Raw genomic sequence first — 25,165 nt, 5'->3', positions numbered from 1 at the left:
GGACTCTGTGTATTTTGTCACTCTCTCAATTCAACTGCCTTTGCCAGCCAGGCTTCATTGGATTAGAGACTAGTGGAAAACTCTCCTCCCAAGAGTGATCATATCAAATTCCCCGAGTGTTTAATCTGTCTGGCACATGGAAGGCCCTCTTGAGCTGTAGAAAGCACACAGCACAGAGAGCCGCAGCCATGGGCCAGTGTGTGTGTGCTTTGAAAGTGAAAGCAAGTTGTTATTTTCTCCTCCCCAACTCACATTCCTGGCCTTCGACATCATGAGGTCATTGTTTCATTGGGATGGAAGAGTGTAAGTTAAGGTCACACATGGATAGGTGTCATTTTTGTCTGGGACGTTTACACAAAGTTTGTACCCTCTCTTGGTAGATGGAGCCCTATCAATTTCACTAAAACAAAGTTCATTATTCCTAACCAAAATTTTAATTTATGGTTCCTTAAGACTATATCCTTGCAAATCTCAGTCAAGATGGAAAACATTCCCTCATAATAATCCACGTGGAGCATCTCCTAGTCTTCCAGGGTTCAGGTTCAGACTTCACCTTAACTCCTCTATGGCTCAGTTTCCTCATCTTTAAAACAGGAACAATAATAGTACTGCCCATCCAGGGTCATTGTAAAGATTGAACAAAACCACATGTGTAAACAGTTTTAAAGCAATGCCGTGTATATGGGAGGCACTCAGTTAATATTTATTATTATTATTATTATTATTATTATTATTATTTTCTATACCCTGATCTTTCACTTATTTTTGGTATTCCCTTATGCATCCTTTTTTCCCCCTGAAGCTTGAAGCATGTTAATGGCATTCTCAATACATTCTGTTCATCAAGAGACATTTACTGACTACCTCTCTGTGTAGGGTACTCTGTAGGCTTTCTGACACAATCTAAAAAGACAAGTCTTCATACAGTCTGGCCTTTTCATGTTCTAAGATGTGTGTGGTACAATACAAATGCAGTCAAAATTTACGGGGGGTGAGAGCAGGTAAGAGTAAACTGAGTGACACTTGAAGAAGGTGGAGATGTACCCGCTTTGAGGAGCAAGTGCTCAATCAATACCAGAACATCAGGATGGAATCACAGTATAATTAACTGTTGGTTAATTCATACACGTTTTTTGGAATGAGTCGGGATATTAAAAGCGTATAAGAAGGCTGCTTTGGTACCCACTAGAGTAACTAGCTACTCAGTTGCAGATCCTGAGTGAGGACATTAAGCAGAAAGAAGACTGGGAAAGAAAAATGGTGGCGTAGAGAAAGGGGAGGAAGCGATGGCTCTGTGTCTCCAATGGGAGGAGAGTGGGAAGAAGGGAGAGTCGCCACTACATTTCCCTGGATGTGGAAGAAGGCACTGGGAGAGGAAGGAGGATCCAGCTGTTCCTGCTGTCATTCTGAGAGATCGAGAGGTGGCTGTGTGCCTGGCACAGGGTGGGGAGGCTGGAGGAAACTTGCACCAGAGCTCAGAGGCCACCTTCCTATTCTGAAGGGCAGCAGGAGCCTTCAGGACATCTGAGCAGGCGGAGGTGTGGATTCAGTGAGTGATGCCTGTGAGAGGAGGAACCGGGGAGCTGTATGGTACCACACAGCCCAGTACCCAGTGTGGGTTCAGAGGTCACTGCCGTGGGCACTGGCCAGCAACCCCAGCAGCGATCATGGAGTGGTATCTAGAAAGCTTCAGGACAAGAAAGGGTCAGCAAGAGTTGATCTCCAGCCAAGCTGTATTTTGAGTATAAAAGCAGCAGGCAGACATCATAAAGGATTAAAAAACTCAAGAAATACAGCATCTAAGGATCCTTTCTGCAAATAAAAACTGTGTCTTGAAAACCAATTCAGCCAAAAAAAAAAAAAAGAGTCAAAATAAAGTATTCAGGAACTGAGAGGCTATAGATTCATTTAAAATAGAACTGAGACCAAACAACTGTAGGAAGTATGGCAACAGAAGAGAACTTAAAGGTCACATGTAAATATTATAATTAATCAAATTGGATTTGGGAGGAACAGGGGTAGGAAAAAAACATGTTAACTAACTTCCTCATTTTTGCCTTTAGGGTGTCAGTAAACACCATTTAGTGTTGAAAGGGACAGTTTAAAAATAACAGCTCCTAAAATTTTGCATAAACATTTTCTCAATTTAGGGAGTTCTTTTAAGAAGCAATATCTCTAAGGGTGAAGAAACATTACTCCGAAATTCATCAATTTTTCAGTTTGCAGTTTCTTTCTCATCTGAAAATTAAACTCTTTTAATTTAAAACTGCATGAGTATTTGGTGGAGAGGATTATCGCTTTGTGATGGGTGTAAATGTCTAACTATCAAGTTGCTTTGTGCACCTGAAACTAATAAAAAGAAAAGGAAGCAATTTGGGGAGGCAATAGAATACTGATTACTACTAAAAATAAAACAAAACAAAAAACTCTGCAGGAGTACAATCTCTTTTTGTAAAGGTCAATGTGGAATCATGGAATAATTAATCATGATTTATTTTATTGAAGAACTTCCATATATTTTTCAGGCTTTATACCTGTATATATACGTGGAAAGATGTCTGGAAGAATGCTCACCAAACGTTAGTAATGGTTCTTCCTGGGTGGTGCGATTTTGGGTAATTTTTAAAACTTATTTTGTTAAAAAAAATTTCCTCTATTACCTGAATTCTTCGAGAGTATTTGCTGGGTTTTAACTTATTTTTATTCTTTCAACAAATCTATACTTAGAGTTTTCAATTTTAGTTTTCCAGAATACGTGGATGGAAACACTTTTTTCTCTAAGGATGACATTTGAATCAATTAATGTATTGTCCTCACAACTAGTAATATTGGTGGGAAAGTTGTTTAAATAAGCTGGTCATCTTTTTACAATACAAGAGGCAATTCTTTTGGAGGGCTTGGGCGTGAGACGTTGAGGGAAAGGTATCATTGGTATGGATAATATGTGCTTATTAAATAATGCCCTAAATCAGTGGTTCTCAACTGAGGGTAATTTTTCACCGTCTTCCTTCCAGGGGACATTTGTCCATGTCTCGGGACATTTCTGATTGTCACAGCTGGGGACGGGGGAGAGCTACTGGTTTCTAGTGGGTGGGATCCAAAGATGTTGCTAAACATGTGAAATACAGAGGACAGCCCCCACAACAAAGAACTATCTGGCCCAAAATGTTAATAGTGCCAATTTTGAGAAACCCTGCCCTAAAGTATTGGAAAAGAAACCATTACATAGACAATGAATTCACTCACAAGAGTGAGCCTCAGGGCAGAGGATCTTATTTTGGAGCTGAAAGCTCTGTAAGAAGCTGAATTTATTCTTTCTGGCTACAAGGGTTTTTAGTTAAGTACATTTATTAGAAACAATGTTTCTGCTTTTTATTGGTCTTTAATTAGTTTTCAACTGTAGTATCAATTTGTTTGTCACTGAGGGATGAGAAATTGTAATTGTTATCAGTGGAGTAAGTCTAACCAAGGGCGGATGTGGTTTAGCGGTACCATTAGTGACCAGTTTAACTGAGCGGGTCTCTGACCTCAGTCCTCTCTTGCTGAGCAAGCCCAGCCGGGCTATCTGAAGTCTCTGTGAAATCAGCTGATGGTCTGGATCAGTTGCATTAAGCAGGAAGTTAATGCAGAAAGACTGGACCTGTCTTTAATAAGCATGTAGGGAACGAACAGTTCTCTCCTCATTCACCATTCGAACCTTCCATTGCTGTGAATCAGGAGCAAAACATCAGTAGAAGGGAGCGGAGATGGCTTCAGCCAAGTAGAGATTTTGCTCTCAGCCCCACCATTTTCACAGCACCCATGCCAAAGAGAATCTGCACGTGCTGAAATTACCTGCCTGGTTTATGATTACAAGCTGCCTTCGTATGAAATCTCAGCATCTCTGGCTCCTGGTTTCAGCAGGTCTTTCTGAAGTCAGTATTCCTTGATGTCAGTTATTTCATTCTGGCCTCAGTCATTTCTCTCTGGCAGTGATTCCTGCAAATGTGTCTTTTCAAGAAAACTAAACCTGGAAATGGCTTGTGACATACCGTCTGACTTGATCACGCCAGGAACAAATGGCTCTTGTGCTTAGTAGATGCCAGATGAACTGATGAACTCATGGTCTGAAGCTTTGATAAGGTCAGAAGTCTGTAAAAATAAAAAGCTACCACTTCCTTGGTGCAGGGATGTATGTCCCAATATCTTGTCGTAATGCCTTAAGACTTGTACCCTGACTTAAATCTATTGGATAGAGCTTAAGAAATGTAGATGCAGCTTTATAGTAACATAGAAATCGTTGGTTCTGGAGAGCAAGCTAGGCATCCAGGGGTATTAGAGAGAGGTTTTGGCTTTCAGCTGAATATGCTGATTGCTGCATATATTATCAATTTACAGCAGAGGTCCCAGGGGGCAAGAGTTTAGGGCTGTATAATTCATTAGATGTAACACTAATGAGTTAGTAAAAAAGAAAAAAAACATGAAGCTATTATCTATTGAGATATGTATCTCGTCTGGGGGGTGGAATGCCTTTATTCAATTTTGCACAAACTGATTATATCTTAATATTATATCTAAGGCTTGCAATAAAGTTTATTTCTAAGCATATGTCATAAAGACGGATGGGATTTAAGTAGAGAAATGTAAAAAGGAACCCAACGGACCCTGAGGCTCTGCCCTGCAGAAGTCAGCGCCTTATACCACAGCAGTAGGGTCTCAGCTTCGCAGGCCCTTTAACTGGACATTATCAGTTCATCCTGAGTTTGGGAGGCTCATAAGACAGACCCTTACTGACCTCTTCAAAAGAGATTACTGCAGTGACAGCCAGAAAGTGAATTCAGAGTGAGAAATATTACTGCTGAGTAAGTCAGAACACTGACGTTATCATGGGTTCCATGTGAACTATAAGTATATCAAATCTATCGATTGAATAAATGATGTTTCACATGTCTGCTCTTCTGGTTCATGGATGTATGTAGCTGCATTTATTTTAAAACATTATTGTATTTGCGGGGTTTTTTAAATTACAGTTTTTTTCACAATCAAAAGATCCTAAAAACATATTTTGATTAGCCTTCACTTTTCTACATTATACAGTAGCCACCCCGCCCCCGACCTCCACCCCAGCCATTAGCCACTGTTTTGCTTTCCACAGTTTTAGCTACCCACAGTTAATCGCAATCCAAAAATATTAAATGAAAAATTCCAGAAATAAACAATTTATAAGTTTTAAGTTGCACGCTGTTCTGAGTAAAGGGATGAAATCTCACGCTGTCCCGCCCCCAAGGTGTGAAGCCTCACTTTGGTTCCAGCGTCTCCACACTCTATACTTAGCAGTATTCTCAGTTATCAGATCAACAGTTCTGGTATCACAGCGCTTGTCTTCAAGCAACCCGTATTTTACTTACTAATGTCCCCAAGGTGCAAGAGTAGTGCTGCAGGCAATTTGAAAATGCCAAAGGGAAGCCTTAAAGTGCTTCCTTTAAGTGAAAAGGTGAACGTTCTTAATAAGAAAAAAACCATATGCTGAGGTTGCTAAGATATAAGGTAAGAACAAATCTTCAATCTGTGAAATAATGAAAGAGAAAGAAATTCATGACTTTTTTTTTTTGCTGAGACCACATTCACATAATTTTTATTATAGCATACTGTTACAGTTATTCTATTTTATTATTAGTTATTGTTGTTAATCTTTTGCTGTGCCTAATTTATACATTAAATTTTATCATAGGTATGGATGTATAGGAAAAACCCTTGTATATATAGGGTTTGGTACTACCCATGTTTTCCGGCATCCACTGGAAGTCTTGAAACATATCCCCCAAGGATAGGGAGGACTACTGTATTTTGGCATTTCTAAACTACCTTTTGGACACTCAATTTAGACATTAACTGAGTAGCACATTTCAGGCTAGTGCATGATGAGGAGGTCTGAAAGCTAGCTGTTAAATTTTAGTGTTATCATCTTTGTGAATGAATATTTGGGCAATTATTTGACATTTTTTTCAGTTTCAATTTTACTGTTTTTTAAAAAGAAGTGGCAAATAAAGTGATAAATGAAATGCTGAAACTAGTCACTGGAAGCATAGATCTCATTAACCTAATGCAATTGAGTCTTTAGATAAAATGGCAAACCTTAGGTTTTCAATAGAATTCATGGGGCATAAGCCTGTTGTTATAGTCACTTGTCATGAAAAAGAATGAAATTAAAGACCATGCATGAAATGCTGAAAATATGTTGTCAGCTATTGTGCTAAAAGGATTTATAATAAACTAGCTCCTTGGGAACAATCTGTTCTTATAAGACCCAAGTCTGATGTTGGGAACATTGTGCACAATTTTTAGGAATAAATTATATTACATGTGGGGGAATCTCAGAGCTTTCTTAGATCTTAAAAAAAAAAAATCCTCCTTCCCTGAAAGTTTGCCTCATATTTGAAAAGTATAAAAAACACTGGGATAAAAACCACCGGTCTTATCTCAGAGAAGAAACTTAAGACAAATTTTTAGGGCATCCTTTCCCTGAGAACAGCATACTCCCCACCCTCCCTGAGTGGACATGCACACGTTTTCCAGCTCCCTTCAGCTACACTACATGTGGTCTACAAGTCTTTCTGCATACTAACCTTTCCCCATGTCAGCTGCAATGTAATTGCAAATAATTACAAAATGATACTTCCTTCACGGGACTTACATATTTCCCAAGCCTCCCTTTGCACACATTTACAAACCACCTCAGTGATGGTTACCGCTGATCATGGAAAAATCCATGCATTTTTGTGTTTATTTTCTAAGAGGCTCCACCTTTCCTGATTTTATCCTTAATTTGGATTCATTTATCATTATCCTGTATGGTCTGACTAGTCCTCCAGGAAATGTTAGTTTAATACTAACGATGTATTTATACTATTCAGAACGTTAGGTATTTTACATTATCAATAAAAAAATTTCAGTAATCATTAATTATGTTACATATGAGTGGCACTATATTGTTTGAGTATCATTCTTACAGCCAAGCCTTTTTGTTACCTGCCTTTGTATCGGGGCACAAAGAAATCGGGGGGGGGGGAGGAGGTAGAACGGCGTTTGTGCTGGGCAAATGCACCTGCCCTGAGATCAGGCGTCACACACTCACCCCCATTCTCGTCTCTCTCCCCGGCAGCTGGGGAAAAAGGCAATCTCACAGGGCATCTTTGAAATATTTTTGTGAGTCTCTGGAGAACGTAGAAATAAACATACTTTGAAGTACTGTATATATTGATCTTATAACTTAACTCGCAAGTGGAAATCTTATGTTTCCAATTTTCTAATTATTCTAGGGCACCTTTCAGGAGCTCCTACATACTCAAGACATGGGCCAATGTGCTAATTTACTAATTTGTGATGCATTTATTTCGTCTCAGCGACTTGTCTTTTGTTGGGGCACCCCCTTTTCAAAGCAGCATATGTGGGTGGCAGAATCAGGTATTAGGAATAGGTATAGAATTAAGGAAAATGGGCTCGAATGCAGGTTTGGAGAGAGATTTGGCCCAAGCCTTTGAAACATTTGATGAAAAACTCCTTAGCTGACAAAACGCTTTTTCAATGCAAAAGCACCTGGAAGAGTTCAGTTCAGAAGGCCTTGTGAAGAAGGTTTATCAGTCTTAGAGACACAGAAAAAAAAGACAATCAGAAAAGCAATCACATGGATGGTGCCCACTGAAGCACTATCTAGAGGGAAAGAGTCACACTGGGGATGTTGGAACTTTTCAGTTCTAAAGAAATCCATAACGTGGAAATAGGTGATGAGAACAGCTTAGTCATTAGATTCTACTTTTGCCATTGCTGGCAAAATAATTCCTATTATCAGATGGATGCCTCCAACTGTTTTAACTCAATTCCATGTATGTCCTATTGGTTTAAGCCTCGGTTCTGATTCCAGGGGCGCTGAGCTCCCTTCTGATTATTACTGGGCTTTCCCCATAACTTTTAAGGTAGGGGTCACATGAAATGCCAGCATTCTGTTTCTTATGCCAATAGTTTCTCAAAGTGAGCCAATAAAGTGGCTCCTGGTTATGAAAGAGCTTCCCATGGAGCCAGAGTACAGGCAGAAAATCATACCCACCTGATTGCTTATTTGGTCTGCTGCATTTTGAATAAATTAGGCATTCTAGGTGATACCTGAAGCACATCTGCACTTTGATTGATATCATCCCTAGACACAGAGAAGAGAATGTTCTGGAAAGCAGAACACCAGCTCCAAGAACATAACTGCCTTCTAGAAGTACCCACCGATAGGATACAGCCCATCCTGGTTTCCCCTGGCTTTCCTACCTGTTCTTTTTCACCTGATTTCTGCATCAATCTCTTATCCATTTGGTTAATTTGAGTAAATTCCTAAACGTCTGATTAGTTCTGGAACAAGGATAAAATTTATTTATTTAATTTTTACTTCTAGGCACATGTCCTGAAATGTGGTGGCTATTCCTGGGAATAGAAGGTGAGTAGATTGACTGCTGGCTGTTCTCCCTTCAGTGGCAGCTCTATTTCCTTGACTGCTAGCTGAAACATGTGGGGAAAAAGAAAAAAAAGAAAAGAAAAAACATATTTTCTAGGACACACATAACAATAGAACCTGAAGCATGGTAGAAAATTAAAATAGATCTTCAAGTAATTTACACTGAATTAGTCTCTGATTTATAAACTATCCATCCGGTAGCAATTTTAATATTGGATGTCTGTCAATCAAGGTAAGCAATAGAATCAACAGGCTTACAAAAGGCAAACACAGGAGGAATAAAAGCAGATGTATAAAATGAGATTGAGTTAAAGTTCTTGGCTTTTAATGATAATAAAAATTTTCCAGTATTTGGGAAAAATGAGCTAAATTTCTATTTATTTCAACTGACTGAAATTGGAGCACTATATTATATCTTGGGCCCTTAACCTAGTTTCAGAGATATTTAAGTGGCCTGAAATTAGTGCAGATGAAAAAGGGGGCACTGTAATAAATCTAACTGAAAGTAACCTCTCACAGGGTGATCTGATCATAAAATTCTAACTGGATAGGTCCTGGTGGGTATTCACACATCAGGCCAGGCCTATAACTTCCCTACTAAAAGGTTATCTATGACTTAAGTGAGCCCTGCCCACTATTTTGGTGGATCTAGCTTAACACATCTTTGAAATGCCTCTTTTTCAGACCCCTCTGAAATGTAACCATCCTTAAAAGAGCATTTAATCTTGTCATCTATCCTGTAATGTAATCACAGAGATTTCCTTGTCTTGCCTTCTTCTCCTGGATTCATGTAATATTCCTTATGTTCCCTCTTTAATTCCAAATGTATAGAAGAAACTGCAAACTGTCATTCTGGGATGCATGTTTCTCAATTTGTTGAGATCTTGCTTCCTGGTGAGCCCTCTTTTTGGTTCAATAAGCTCTCATAAAATTTTTCTACAAGTTTGGATATTCTTGTGACAACATTAGGAAGAGAAATTTTGCTTGTATATGAGAATTTCAATAAAGCTGAAACATGAAATTAGAGTTTGTGAACTTAGAAGAAAAACACAAATGTCTGAAATTCCTGCAAAAGTAGTGTTCTCTTCTAGCTTTAAAATATTTAATGCAAGCCAAAGCATCTGAATTTAACTGTAATTAAGAGAACCTAACCCATGCACTACAAACTGGGTATCTGTTGAAGTTTTAGGCGAGGGGAGAACATATTAATAAGTGATAGTATCATAGGATAGACCTTCTGATATCTAAATAACCTTCAGTGGAACCTCTGCTCCTACAGTTCCGTCTTATACTCTGTCTGGTTAGGTCACAGGCATTCTTCTTGCTGCTGAGAACAACTGAGCAATTCGTTTCTGACCTTCTCTGATGTCTTAGGCTATTTAGAGAGCTGGTGAGAACTTTGGGAAGAGGATTTAGAGAATCATAGCAGTCACACCTGTTTTGGTCTGTTTTTATCCCTAGGGATACATTCAGATTATGATGGCAAAAGGGATCACTTATTAATATTAATTACTGAGATAATGCTTCACTTCTTCCCCAAAGATTTTCCTGAAAATATCTCTTTATTTCATCTGATTTAAACCTAGAGTATGTCATAAAAGAAACCAAATAAATACTCCCTTATTGGTAAACAAAGAGAAAATACTCCCCTGATGTAAGGGGTGTGAATTGAGGCTCTTTCTAGCATTCTGCCAATTTTAATTATCAAGCAAAGCTTCAGTGTTCATTACCCTTAGGTTACAAAATGGTAAGTGGTTATTAACTGCTCTTACAGGGAGCTGTAATTACAGTCACCAAGTGCAGAGTATGTGGTTTCTCCCTCTCCCCGTTTTTAATGTGTTAGGGATTCCAACATCTCTTCACACTGTTCTAATTTAAAAAGTCCCCAGTGATCTCCAGCCCCCGGCATTTCCTACCCTCCCAGGAATAATAGCAACACTTATCTACCTAAAATAAACAAGCAGACACTTTCAGGACAGCTGGAGACCTTGAACAGTCTTGGCCACGGCTTATCAGCCTCCAGTGATGCAGCTGTGAAGCCAGGAAACTCTTGAGCACTTATCTTTATCCTGAATAGCAGCACCATCCCTAGCAGTGTCATACCTGCATTCATGAGCTGGAAGGATCCTAGTAACTTGATGAGGTTAAGTAACTTGACTGATAAGGTGATTGGGAAGGGTGCGTTCACTCATGATGTGATTATCTTCATTATTCATTTTGTACACAGGAAAAACTTAGTCTATATGTACCTGTGAACTGAGCATGTCAAGAGTCCATCAGGCCCACACATGTATCTTTGCATTTTGTTGTCACTCTTAATCGATAAGGTATAACAGGTTTTCTCTGCTGAATTTTCCAGTGAAACTCAGGAGATACTAAAAGAAATGGATTTGGAGGAGTCCCAAAAGTACTCATGTACACCCCCAACTTAGCAATCTTCTAAACTCTTAGGAGTAGAGGAGTATCACCTGAAGCCTGTTTGGACTTGAATGCTCTCAGTCTTTTAGTGGCTCCAGTGGAGGCTGGGGCAGGACTGAAGCTTTATAATAGCATATACACATTCATAGAAAGAGTTGAAGAATTTGGTCTCAAAAGGACATTTGGGTTTTGCTTGGAAAACATTTTTAAAAAAATTGTCAAACAATAAGCCCCATAGTGTCTGTGATGTAATTGGAGCCTGTGGCCAAATTCTATCATTAGAAAGTGTCACTAACGTAGTCAGCCTCATCTCTTGGCTTGACTTGAGCAAATGCTAGTGAAGAAGGAACCGATGCACTTAGTAGACAGAGCACTTCAGCATCCCTGCACCACCCCACACACAGCACTTGTCTCTCACCAGGCGTCAGAGCCGCATCCAGGGACGTCAGTTTATCTAGATGGGCTGAGTAATTTTCCAGGGGACAGCCCTGGCTTGAATGATGTGCTAAGAACCACTCCAGATGTTTTATACATCGTGGGGTGTCGATTCTGCCTCCTGTTGTATGAACAATGCCTAGAGTCACTTGGGTGGTGATCATGTATACTCAAACCCTCAAATAAATTAAATCACACTGAGTCACTGGCAGGATACACTCTGCAGCAGGAAAGGCTTGACGGCAGGTGGGACTGTGTGAAAGGCAGTTCAAGTGGACAGATAAGCGCAGTCACGGGGCATTCACACCCTGCTTCCTTGGCCCTGTGTGATGCGCGTCACGATTCAGGTTGCCCTTGCTCTAAGCAAACTCAATCTTTGGTGCAATCCTTTATTAGGATTATTAGAGAGGGATTATTCATTTACAAATTATTTTTTCATTTAGCCAGAGTCTTAAATAGCACCTGTGCACTAGGAGTTTAATAATATTTTTAATTTCAAGTTAAATACACATTTTCAAGAATATGCCTATTATAAAGTAGTCACTTAAAGAAAGGTAGGTAGGCCATCGCATGGCTATTTGGTTCACAATAGCATAATCTTGAACATTCCTTTCCATAAACCTTCACCTTGCCTACCTGTAAGAAACAATTTCCTTAACTGAGTTAAATTAGGCAACAATGAAGAAATAGGAATGTCATTTCTTCAGACCCAAGCACAAAGCCAACAGTGCACCTGATGATCTGTTAGTAACGAAGACTGGAAAACAAAGGCCCCTGTGTGACAAATCTGTCAGTTCAGTAGGCCCCATCACTAGGGGAGTCAGTGTTTTGGCATAGACAGGCCCATGGCTTCAGGGCCAAGAGAGATGTGATTAATCAAAATGGGAGGAAGAGAAATGAAAATGAAGCATACAGTTATGAAGGCCAGATAAGGAGATCAACAATCCAGTATCCGTGTGGGTAAACAGTACTCCCCTTTGCACATTGCAGCAGGTGCAATGAAGTGTGACTAGGATGAAGCCAGAAATAAAGAAATGGTGCTTTCAACTGCACTTCCCAGGCATGCGTTTCCTCTCTTTAACTTAGAGACCCCTCCGCAGCCTCATTCCTTGGGCTCTACTCCTGGATATCACACCTCCAGGGTCTGTGGGAGCCAAGGTCGGTGTAAGAGAGAGGCAAGGACCTGAGCAACCTGGGGTGAGAGAGGGAGGAAGGAAACACACCTTCTGCCATTAGTGAAAAATGGAATTTTCCATTAATGACCTGGAAGCAAATCCATTGGACGATGGTATTCTCGTCCCATTTTTTCCCCAGTGCTCACATATCCTACCTTAATTTAAAACGTTGCAATGACAGGCAGACTAAGAAGCAAATCTAGATCAACCTGCATTCCACTGTGCTGTATGTACAAGACACCTTAAAAGTGAGAGCTGATTGTTTTGTTTTGTTTTCATTTAGAAAGCAAGCATAGCTTTTGTCAAGTGCTGCATGTTCATATGACATCTTGCTCCAGCCTCACCTTCCTGCCACTGGGCTTTGGCAGGTGGGAGAAGCCGCAGTTTGAGACCGATGAAGAAAGGTTTGAGGATGGGGAGAATGTCTAGATCTGGTTTGTTCTGTGTGTATAATGAGCAATTTGTGAGAAGGAAGTGGAAGGAAGAAGGAAGGGCCAGTGGCAGGAAGCAGAGGGGAGAGTCCCTTGATGTGATGTGTTAGTTCTTCACTGGGCTGTCCTTCGATATGGCAGCTGCCTTCTGTGGTTGGGCCACCTAAGAAGTGCTTGGGGAATGACCTCAATACGAGAACCAGCTGGAGAGACGCTGTAAGGGAATGGGTGCTTCTTGTTGTTCATTGTGGTTTTACAATACATGAGCCTGATTTACAGAGCAGCGGCACAAAGGCAGCTCTGTATAATATTGTCATACTTAAGCTATGCACATGTTTATCGTTTCCTTACCAACAACAGCTGGAGAAAATGGCTAAGCGAGATTGGGGCGGAGGGAAGGAAGATGGAGGGGAATCACAACATGGGAACAGACAACCTACAGCTTCCTTGATGAGTGAAGTTCCAGATCCAGTCACATGGAATTGGTGTCAAAGTGTCATGACTGCGGTTTTCCTTCCAGACACAGAAGAAGTAAGGATGGATATAAAGAAGGCCTATGAAAATGAAGCAGATGAGGCCAAAGACCTTTTACCTTGGTATCTTAAAGTTCTAGGGTATATTTACCCTGCTCCACACTGAGCCCTTTATTTTGCAGGTTCAATCTTTTCACTGTTTAGAATGAACTCCTGTTGGCCCTTCTCTTGAGGGGCAACTGCCTCCCAAGAAGTGCAAGAGCTCAGATTGCATCCACTAACTATTAGGGGCCAGAGCCAGCTATGCTACCAAATCATTCTGCAACCTGGGAAAGACCCACACTACCTGGACATGTCTTTCTGTCCTACCAAAGGCTGTTGACGCAGGAAAAATGAATCTGTAGAGGATTCTGAACTCCTAGGATTAGGTCAACCAAGAGCTCCACACAATTGCTGATTCTCAATAATTTGTCTTTGCTTGTGCCATCACCTCAGTTTGCAATGCTCTTCCTCCCACCCCCCACCCACCTACCCCAATTCCCTCTGTCATCTAATTCCTCTTTTTTCTCCACTGCTCAGCGGAGGTATTGCCTCCTCCTAGAAGCCTTTTTTGAAACCTGCAAACAATTCTCTTCCACTGACTTTCCTCTTTGGATTCCGAGGTATCTCTTTGGGTTTGTCAGTCCAGGTGGCTGAAAATCCTTTGGAGATGGGAAATGTTCTTTCCATCTTTGTGTCTACAAAACCAATCACCATGATAGGCACTCAGCTAATGAATAAAATAGCATTAAAATACATCTGTAGCCACTTCACTAAAATAATAATGCAATAAGGGCAAAGTGTGTATTCCTGTTTTGGTCTGTTTAGTCCCAGACTGTCACTGGACACTGGGCCCATGCCAGGTGTCTCACAACATACATACAATATTCAGTGGGAGAGACAGTATTGGAAGGTGGAAAGATCACTGTAACCTCAGTTTCACTGTTGGAAAGCATACGTGTTGGGTCCTGCTCACAATGAGTCAGTAGCGTCCCCTTTGGGTGAATGGTAAGATACATGTTCATGTCACCTACGTCGCATTGCTCAGTATTGGACTTTATCATTTTTTTGCTAGTGACACATGTGGACAAATTGTGTGTGTTTGGAGAGTATGTTGCTGGGGGTATTGGATTTGCTAAAGTAGTGCCCACCCTGAAAAAAAAAAGAGAAATGAAAATATAAAGCATATACTTCAACCTACCCAAGCGGGGAGTAATTTTACATAATTTCTATTTAAAAATATTTTCATCTAAAGACATATCTATGTGTTTTTAGATACTGACAAATGAATCCTTAGTACATTTGTGAATGTGTCATAAATTCAAAATGTCAAACAACACATTAGATTTGGAAGTGGGGGGCATTCCTCAGCCACCAAAATGATGCATGTGGAAACAGAGATGAGTTAAGAAATATCATCAATATCCCACCAATACCAGTTGAAATGGAAATTACCTGGGTAGAAAATTAGTCCTGATGAAGGGACATGCTTGCAATAGAGATTTCTTAAAATGCCATCTAACTGTTGTTATTTATATACCACTTACCTGTCATTCACTCTTTGCTAGCCTATATTTTTTCGGGGGGAGAAGAGGAGGGCGGGGCTTGTCCTCTCTTCTTTTCTAAAATGTAAGCTCCTTGAGGGCAGGTACTTATTGAATCCCTAGGGCCTATGTGTTCAGCGAGTGCTCCTGGCTTCTGCTACTGATGCTTCTAACCCGCTCTGAACCCACATCAGTGATTAAAATCCTGCCAGCTCAAATCTCACCAGGGCTTTGTAAACTTCAATTCCCAGTTCTCTCTGGAGGCTTAGGCACCAACGTTATGGTGCTTTTGCTTCAGGCTGCCTAAGTACTGGGAGGGGAACATGAGGGGTGTTATCTTCTTTCTTTACTCAGAAGAGCCCAATAGTAACCGTTGCCAGGCTCCCAAAGGGGAACGGAGCCAAATAATGGCTATTATAGCACCACGTGCATGTGATGGAAAGCATAAATTCCAAAAGGAACTTGGAATGGATATAACAGAGTAATAAAGATGAATAGTTCAATTAAATCTGGTAAAGGAATATCTAGTCATAGGATCTGGAAAAAACTTGATGTAAATGGAGATAGGGTCACGGCAGGGTCTCCAGTGCAACCACGTGTGTGTATCAGCACAGTATGAAAAGTTCCAGAGGCACCCAGGCGTGAATCTAAACGTTAATAATTTCCATTTGTGAAATGACACGGTAGCAAAAGGTGGAGAGGACGCTATCACACTGCGTAGATGTCTACGGGGAAAGCCACCCATCAACCTGAGCGCTGTCTCTTCCTCCTTAGACTTAGCATGAAAGCTCTTGGAAGATAGGGACTTCTTCTACTTCTGCCACTCAGTGCTCGATAGGTAATGAGGCTCCGTGGACAATTTTGTAGGACAAATGAAAACAGAGCCAAGAGTGGCTACTTAAGTAGAAAGTGGGAGGTTGGAAGGCTGCAGACTTTTTGGACAAAAGGTCAACATTCATGAGTGAGAAGAAGGAGGTGGTGTTTGGGGGTGGGGAAGTGATGGAGGAAAAAATTCCAAAGTATGTTGCAAATCAGGCTCAGGAATGTGTTCCAATTAGCAAAGGAAGCGAGCTAGGAGCTCTGCCTTCTCATGCACACGGGCAGGGGTGGAGAAGAGGGAGGTGAGCACGTGAGCAGAGGGCTCACACAGGAACACGAGCCAGTCCATAGGGATGAAGGGCTTTGCACTAAGCCCTGAAATACCCAACGAGCATATGACAATTTTTTCAATTGGACTTTTGCCCACAGCAATGCTGAATCATCTCAGTTTGATGTTAATGATGATCGCACCTTCCTTCCAGAATGAGTGTGGCTTGAGGGGCAAGTCTCTTGATTCTACAGCTATGCTGCGTCAAGTTCACCCATTCTAGGGCAACAGGGACTTTCTCTGGTGGCTTCCCAGCTCAAGTGGTAATTAATTAATAGCCAACTGCTAGGTACTCCTCCATTCACCTCCCCATCAGTCAGATTAATTCTCCCCCTTTTTTTCCGTGCTTAAATCTGTGCCCCGAGAGGGTGGCCTCTCAGAGGTTAGAAGGCGAGAGAGGTTGGGGTGTTTCTTCCCTGCTCACTCCCTGCTTCTTTGCCTCCTCTTTGGCAGTTGCTGTGTCTCTCCACAGCCTCAGCTTTCACTGGGTTTCTGTAACACTACTTCTTCCCCTTCTAGCCCAAGCTAGTAATAGCTTCCCATCGTTGGCAGTATTTGGGTACTGAACACCCCTGTTGGGTGTATCCCCTTAGCCCTGCCCATACCTCTGTCTCCACCTTGACCGTCTGAAGTAAATTTTGTTTCTTGCTGGACCCTGAACTAATAACATTGTGTGCCAGGTTCTGTTCTCAGTTCTGTGTGTGCACGAACCCATTTAATCCTTCCAACACTTTATTGATGAGGCTGGGGCACAGAAAAGTTCAGACACTTGTCCAAGGCCACACAGTAAGTGGCAGAGTCAAGGTTTGAACCTAGGCAGTTGATCTCTAGCCTTTGAGCCCTTCACCACTGGCCCATCCTACCTCTCTCCTAGCTTACATCACTTCCTGGAGCACAGCTAAGAATGAGAAAGTGGACCCAGAGAGCTCTAAAATGCATGCCAAAAAGGTTTACGTACCAAAGCTTATTCACAGGAAAACTTCTCAGCTCATAATTAACTCTTATTTTATGCTTCATTCCAATAGGATAGGATCTTAGATTTTCTACTCCAGTGGTGCTCAGCCTTAGTTGCACAACACAATCACCTGGGGAGTTTTAAATTGTCCCTATGCCCAGGGCATGCCCCTGATTAATGAAATCAGAACTCTGGAAATGGGACACAGGCATGGATCATTTTTTAACCTCCCAGGGCATTTCAGCATGCTCCCAAAAAGTGAGAACCACTGTCCTAGCCCACAGCAGCAATTACTAGAAGGCCAGGATTGTGGTGGACTGGCCAGGTGATACATCAGCTGGTACTCTACTTATAACAGCTGAGACCTATACAAAAGAAGAATAAAGAGGCATCGTGCGGAGTTTGTACAAGACCCCCACCTCCAAAAAAAGGCATGATCTGGACTCATGTAATGCCTGGGAAAATTGCTCCTGGGTCTTAAGAAAGCTTATTATTTTGTTATTATTACATAATACAGTAGTAATTGTCCTGAGCCTTTTTTAAATGTAAAATTATTGTCAACATACTTTATTTACTAAAGCAAAGGAAACACATTTTAGGAAGCTCTTCACCCCCAAATTCTACATCGTTAAGGTTGTTGTTAAATAGGGTAAACTTTGGGTATCTTGAAGATTCACTTAAAATACGATACTTCTTATTGATCTATAGATGCCAAATAAATAAGGACTTACCATATGAGACAAATGTTTCTCAGAATACTCCCACCTGCTGATCTTGAGCAGAAGCTAAGTCCACCTGCTCTTGATTCGTGGTCACAGTTGACATTTAAACATTTTTTTGGTCCTAATGTGGGTGATTGGACAGACACTCATATTCACCAGGACTTGGTAAAAACAGGATGGTACCAGCAGCTGGTTCTCTTGGAAACTGTCCCAGCAAAAGGAAAACGCAGGCTCCTGGTATCTGAACTTCAAATGTCTCCTGTTGTTATGTTCGGTCATTCCTTTTGGACTGGGGCTGGAATATTCCAACAATCTGTGCCTGACAGCAGACCAAACAACTTTTATTCCTTTCTTATGTTTTCGTGACTGCTCTCCTTGTTTACATGCTTGCCTGCAAAAAGCTGATGTTGGGATGTGTTGATAGCTCATGGGCTGCTGAGTGGCTGGCATGGGTCCACTGCAGCCCAGCCTCACTTCTCCCCTTCGACCACAACTCAGATGTTGGGGTGCTGACCAAGGGTAAATTCAACAATGGCCGTTCCAAATGTAAGGCAAGAGCCCCTCTTCTCCTCTTACCCACCTCAGCCCTGCAACTCTGCTCCCACTAAACTCCTCCCCTTCTTTCTCTCGAAGGGCCCTAGTGCTGGTTTTTATTAGCTCACCCTGAAAACTAAGATTTCAGCCCTGGTACATGGGAGGGTCTTCAGGGATTGTTCCCAGGGAAGGTCGAACAGCAGCAGCCTTGCTCAAACTCAGCTCCTGCTGTTTCTCATCCTTACTATTGACACTGGGGACAGTGTTATTCTCTGTTGTGGGGCTGTTCTGTGCCCTGTAGGATGTTTAGTAGCATCTTTGGCCTCCACCCACTAGATGCCAGGAAAATGCAGACCCTCCCTCAAGTTGTGACAATGAAAAATGTCTCAAGAGGTAGCCAATATCTCCTGGGGGGCAAAATCGCCCCTGGGTGAGAACGACTTTGCTAAGGAAAAGCAATGTAGAAACATTAACCTTCAATCTCCATTGGACACTGGCGTCAAGGACTAAACTAAAGTCTCAACGACTTTCGCCCCAATACTTGGCTCTGAGATGTGCATACTCTTGTCCTCTACCTATAATGTTGTCATGGAGATCAGGTGTTAGGTCTGTTCTGCATGAACCCCTTGGGTTGTCTGGAAACTTTCCAGCAGTCAGAGTTGTCCCCAGGTGAAATGAGTGGCCTTGGGAGTGACTGGCCTCCCCTTATGAGGCAGACTGAATATCTTCTAAGTGCTCCTACCGAACTAGCGCCACCTTTTTCTGCCCTGCTCTGGGCTCCAGAGTCTCACCTGTAGGGACTCCATTGATGGGCTCGCTTGCCTCCTGGCTTTTAGTTGGAGGGAGGTAGGAGGTGAGGTCAGGGAATTTATTCCCCAGGTCACCTAGTCATGTAAGGTCACTGTGGGCTCACTGTGCCCCTCGACAGAGGCTTCGGCACCTGTCGCCCATCCTTCAGAATGCCCTGCCTCTGGGGGCCCAGGTGTGACAGGAAGGCCTCTCTGTTACTAGCCTGGCTGCTGCATTACCCTATGGTCTCACTATGCTCTGCCCTCACTCGTAACATCAATTCCTCTGAATTCCTCTTAAATTAGGATAATTTGAACAGGTCATATATTTCTTGCTGGGACCCTCTCTAACACACAAAGTCATGGGAATTTTATATTGAGGATACATGATTTTCAAGGTCTCTTCTGACCCCAGGTTCTGTGACACTATGGAAGGCACAGGAGAGCATTTCAACAGTTTCTCAAACACTATCATGAGGAGAAATAAACGTCTCATCTTAGCTGCAAGATAATACATGTTCGTCCATAACCTCTTAAGTTTGTGTCACTGCTGTGGAGGAAAGTGCATGTTTAGAATGCTGAGCATTTATGTTACAGACAGTATTTGCCATTAAAACAAGAACCACCCCTCAATCCTTCTTTCTCTCTCACAGAATTCTGACTGTTTCCACTCTCCTTAGAATAGCTGTGTCCTTCAAGACACTGTTCCTCAGCCCCAAATGTGAATATTGATTTAAATCACTCTCCCTGCTGGGATTAATTTAGGTACAGCTGTGTGACACATTCTGGTTTAGTTCAACTGGAGTTCTGCAGGGGGGTTACTGGTAAAGATCCCACCCTCATAAAAAGCGATAAGAGGCTGTTCCCTTTATCCCACCTATGGACACTGTGAGAGAATAGGACATCCGGAGCTGCAGCAGCCATCTTGCCATTATGGGAATAGCAGAGCCCAAAGGTGAAGTCCTTGATGACATCCTTGAGCTAATTAATTAGCAAAACTCAGAACTACTCTCCTTCCAAAATTGTATTATATAACATGATAAACATTCTTATTGTTGAAGCTGCTTTTTGTTGAGATTTCTGGTACTTGGTCTGCAGCCCAAAGCACCTCCACATACTGTTCCAGGTGTTTATCTCATTTAATCCAGTAATACATTGTAGGGATTGAAAATGCCATCTTAACCTCTCAGCAGTTTTTGCTCACTCCCCTCCTTGAAACGCTTCTCAAATTTGGCTACTGCGTTCCCATCCTCTCTAGGTTTTTCCTCTGCCCCACTGATTATTCCTCCTCGCTCTTTTCTTGGATCGTCCTCTTCTTGTTGCAACTTTTCTTGCTTCTAGCAATCGTCACCACCCAGTGTCATACATTTCATGCAGACAAAATGCCTCCAAATGTAAGTCTCTGGCCCTGACTCCCGACCTGCAGTCCAGCCCTGTATATACAACTGCCTATCTGGCCTGCCCCTTGGAAAACTAGTGGACAACCCAACTTAACATGTCTGAAACAAGCTCTTGGTGTGCCCCCTCAAACCTTCTCCTCCAGGCTTCTAGATCTCAGTAAATGGCATCTCCTTTTTGCTCAGGCCAAATTATTAGAGTCAATCTTGACTCCTTTCTTAGTCCATGTCATGGAACCCTTACCCTATATCTAATCCTTCAACATATTCCCAAGCATTTCTTTCTTTCTTCTTTTACTACTATAGTCCTAATCCAAGCCACAAATCTTTCTCTCTCTTGCACTATAGCAACAGTTTAGTGCTATTGTGTCTTCCTGCGTTCCCTATGGCTACTCTACAGTCTGTCCTCAGTACATCAGCCTGAATGATCTTTCCAAAATAAGTCAGGTCTTGTCCCTCCCCTGCTCAAAACCCTCTAGAGGTTTCCTATCTTATTTAGAAAACACTTGAAAGTCATTATGCTGGCCTACAATGCCCTATAGGATTTGGCCCCTAGATGCTCCTCCGATTAGCTCTTTCTTGGAATCACATGGGTCTCTTATTTTCCTCAACCACGTCAAACACACTTTTACCTTATGACCTTTGCACTGACCACTCCCTGCATCTGGAATGTTCTTTACTAGTGAGCCTCACGTCATATCGCTCTTTTTTATTTAGGTCTCTATTGAACTGGCACTGCCTCAGAAAGAATTTCCTTTAACACTTTATCTAAACTAGCATTCCTTTTAATTCTCCATCTATTTACTCTGCTTTGTTTTTATGCTTGTAATTCACCACTCCTTGATAATCTAGTACATAGGTCTTTATTTGCTCTCTATCTATCTCTCTGACTTGAATATAAGCTCTGTGGGAGTAGAGATTTTGTTTTTTCCAGTGCTGTGCCTCCTGCATTTAAAATGATACCTGGCCACGATAAGTAGTAGGAAATATTTGCTGAATGAATGAATGAATGAATGAATGAATGAATGAATTACTCAAATGTCATCATCCCCTTATTGTTTAGCAGAGAGTTTAAGTAGAAGCTTAGATTACAGAGGCAGAATAAATACATCTAGGATTAGAATCCTAACCTTTACTTCCTGGTCTGGAACTCTTTCTATTACTTCGTACTGTCACCTACATGCATAAGTTAATTATTATTTTTCCTTCAAAAGTCATTTGCGTTTTTATAAGGAACAAAATCATCAAGTACAGAAATAGGTCTCTAATTCGGCACTCTGTATCTGCAAGCCAGAATGGAAATTGTGTGTGTGTGTGTGTGTGTGTGTGTGTGTGTGTGTGTGTGTGTGTATAGAGGTAGAGGGTAGTGGTGGTTCAGTGATGAGAGCTGCACAGAGCCTTCCAGGATTTGGAAATCATATCATAGCATAAAACAAGTCTAGTATGTACAAAAGGTGACCTGGATGTTTCTTTACCCTATAGCAAAGGCCAGGGGTAGAGTAGATGCATCTCCACGAGGGGGTAAACTTTCTAAGATTTTTCAGGAGCAATGACAGAAAACAATTCATACAATCTCTTCTGGGCTTTTAGGCCCCAAGATGAGCCAGATAGAAATTAAGGAAGCCAATAGTAAAGCTATTTGTGGGAAATTAGCCAATTACCATGAGACCTTGCATAGACGTGTCTGATGCAGAGTCTTAAGTACAACATCCAAGGAGCAGGATGGGGAGTCTGTGATCTGTATCAAGGTCAGGTCTGTTAAGAACAAACCTCCCTCCAGTAAATTAAGTTCATCCTGGGATATTCAAATATGATGAGAAGCATGCCTGAAGGTCTTAACCAAGTGGCCTACTTTGCTATATAAGCTAATAAGAAAACTTATGTTTTTTTGAGGTGCTGACTATATTTCAGATGCCATGTTAAGTGCTAGTAATAATAAAATCAACAACTATTGCTAACATTTATGAGTTGCCTGCTAGTGACAAGAATAGTTCTAAGTGTTTAATAAGCTCATATAACATTCATGAGGATACTTACGAAGGAGGTACCAGTATTTTCTGCATTTTTCTGGTCAGAAAACTGAGTTCTAGGAGGGTTGTGAATTTCCCAATATCACTTGGCTGTAAGTGATGGAGCTGGGATTGGAACACAGCAATATGACCTACAGCCTGTGCTATAGTAAACTGCATACTTATGTTCTCTCATTTAATGCTCACAATTCTAGGAACTGGGTACTATTATCCCCTCTTTATAGTCCCTGCATTGCATTGCTGTAATACAGTACAAGGGCTTAAGTCTCTGGTGCCTATAGCTTGTCAGTCTTGAAGAAATTGGTCATTCTCCCTTATGGTCTGTGAATGAGGAATGTTCACAGTTCTCTGTACACTGAAAACTGTAAAACATTGCTGAGAAGATTAAAAAGAATCCAAATAAGTGGAGAGATATAATGTGTTCATGGATCAGAACATTCAATATTGGTAAAATGTTAATCTAAATTGATGTATAGATTCAGCATCATCTCAATCAAAATCTCAGTAAGCATTTGTGGTAGAAATTGAAAAACTGATTCTAAACTTTATATGGAAACACAAAGGATCTAAAATAGCAAAAACAAAACAAACAAATAAACAAAAATACTGATAAAAGAAGAAAAAAGTTAGAGGACTAATGCTACCTGACTTGAAGACATTATAAAGCTACAGTAACCAAGACAGTGTGGTATTGGACTGAAGACAAACAACTAGATCAGTGGAACAGAAATAGGCCTATGTGCATATATAAACAACAGCGCAAAGAAAATTCAGTGGTCTTTCCAACAAATTGTGTTAATACACATGACTATCCATATCTAAAACAATGAACTTCAATCCATACCTTCCATCATATAAGTATTAGCTCAAAATAGATTGGAGAAAAATGTAAAACCCAAAATTATAAAACTTCTTGGAGAAAATAGTTTGACCTTGGGGTAGGCAAAGATTTTGTAGCTACCACACCAAAAGCATAATTCATGAAAGAACGAATTAATAAATAGGACTTCATCAAAGTTAAAAACTTCTGCTCTTCCAAAGATACTGTTAATAAAGTAAAAAGATAAGCCAGAGACCAGAAGAAAATGTTTACAACTCATATATCTGACAAATTGTATCCAGAATAGGTAAAAAAAAAGTCTGAAAACTCAATAATAAGAAAACAAACAACCTGGATGGTGAAAAACCAATGTGATATATAGATGATATATTACAGAATTGTATTTTTGAAACCTATGTAACTTTGCTAACCATTGTTACCCCAATAAACTTTAATTAAAAAGAAAAAAAATAATAAACACAAACACCCAATTTACAAAATGGGCAAACTATTTGAAGAGATATCTTATTAAAGAAGACATACTAATGAAAACTAAGCATGTGAAAAGATGTTCAACATCATTAGTCCTTAGGGAAGTGCAAAGTAAAACCATGATAAAATACCACTTATACATGTGGTATTTTAAATTGATTTATAGATTCAGCATCTTATCAATCAAAACCTCAGTAGGCTTTTGTTTTTGTAGAAATTGACACTGTTTCTAACCTTCATATGGAAACACAAAGGATCTAGAATAGCAAAAACAAAACAAACAAGCAAAACTGATAAAAGATGAACAAAGTTGGAGGACTAATGCTACCTGACTTCAAGGAATTATTAGAATTAAAAGAAAAATATGATTATACCAAGTGTCAGAGAGAATGTGGAGAAACTGGAATTCTTATATAATGCTGATGGGAATATAAAGGTACAACCACTTTGGAACACAGCTTCTCAGTTTCTTAGAAAGTTAGGCATACGCCTACTTTATGACCTAGTCGTCTATTCCTAGGTACTTAACTCAAGAGAAAAGAAAACACATATCCATAAAAAGACTTTTATACAAACATTCATAGAGTTTTATTTCTAACTGCCCCAAACTGAAAATAACCCAAGTATCTATCTACACAATGAATTCTACTCAGCAACAATAAAAAGGAATAAACTTTTGATAACCACCACAACATAGATGAAAACCAAAATAATTGTGCTGAGTAAAAGAAGCCAGAAAAGAAAAAAGAAAAGCATGTACGATGTGCTTCATTTACATACATTTCTAGGGATTGAAAACAAATGTATAATGTCAGAAAAAGCAGATCAGTGGTTTCCTGGGGATGGGGTGGGAGTAGAAAAAGGCAGAAGATGGGATTATGAAGGGCACCAGGAAACTTTTGGAGGTGATGATTATGTCCATTCTCTTGATTGTGGTGATTGTTTTATAGGTCAACATTATCAAAACTCACACTTTAAATATGTGTTGTTTATTGTATGTCAATTATACCTCAATAAAGCTGTTCTTAGTAGTTAACATCTATGGACATGGGTTTATACATATGTGACAAGTTGGCATGAGGGTACAGAGTATAAAATCCTTCTCCCTAGACACGCAGGGAAACAGACACACACGTGTAACACACTAATCAAAAAAATTTGCAGAGACTAGGGATAATGCCATTGAGTTTGCAGGCCGTATTTTTTATTCCCTTCATCTCTGCCCTCTATGTACTGTCTGTCACATAGTCCTGAAATCCTGTAGTAGGGCCTTCTGACTTTCTTTTCAC

The 25,165-nt window shown here is 40.7% G+C and overlaps 1 protein-coding gene across 2 annotated transcripts in view; it reads right to left on the bottom strand.

Annotated features, from left to right (window-relative positions):
• Nucleotides 1-25,165, bottom strand: part of NEDD9 (neural precursor cell expressed, developmentally down-regulated 9) — a 196,374-nt gene that overhangs the window by 89,184 nt on the left and 82,025 nt on the right. The window contains exon 1 of one of the 2 annotated variants that reach the window (XM_019628480.1): nucleotides 17,825-18,057. The exons of the other annotated variant lie outside the window; for it this stretch is intronic. Within the exon in view, the coding sequence (XP_019484025.1) occupies nucleotides 17,825-17,827 (3 nt within the window). The 5' untranslated portion in view covers nucleotides 17,828-18,057. Of the gene's footprint in view, nucleotides 1-17,824; nucleotides 18,058-25,165 lie in introns of those variants that run through there. 2 annotated transcript variants of the gene reach the window in all.

The sequence above is a fragment of the Hipposideros armiger genome, unplaced genomic scaffold (assembly GCF_001890085.2).
Source record: "Hipposideros armiger isolate ML-2016 unplaced genomic scaffold, ASM189008v1 scaffold_796, whole genome shotgun sequence".
Lineage (NCBI taxonomy): Eukaryota > Metazoa > Chordata > Mammalia > Chiroptera > Hipposideridae > Hipposideros > Hipposideros armiger.
The sequence above is the reverse complement of the archived record's forward strand: the minus strand, read 5'-3'. Positions and strand labels throughout refer to the sequence as shown.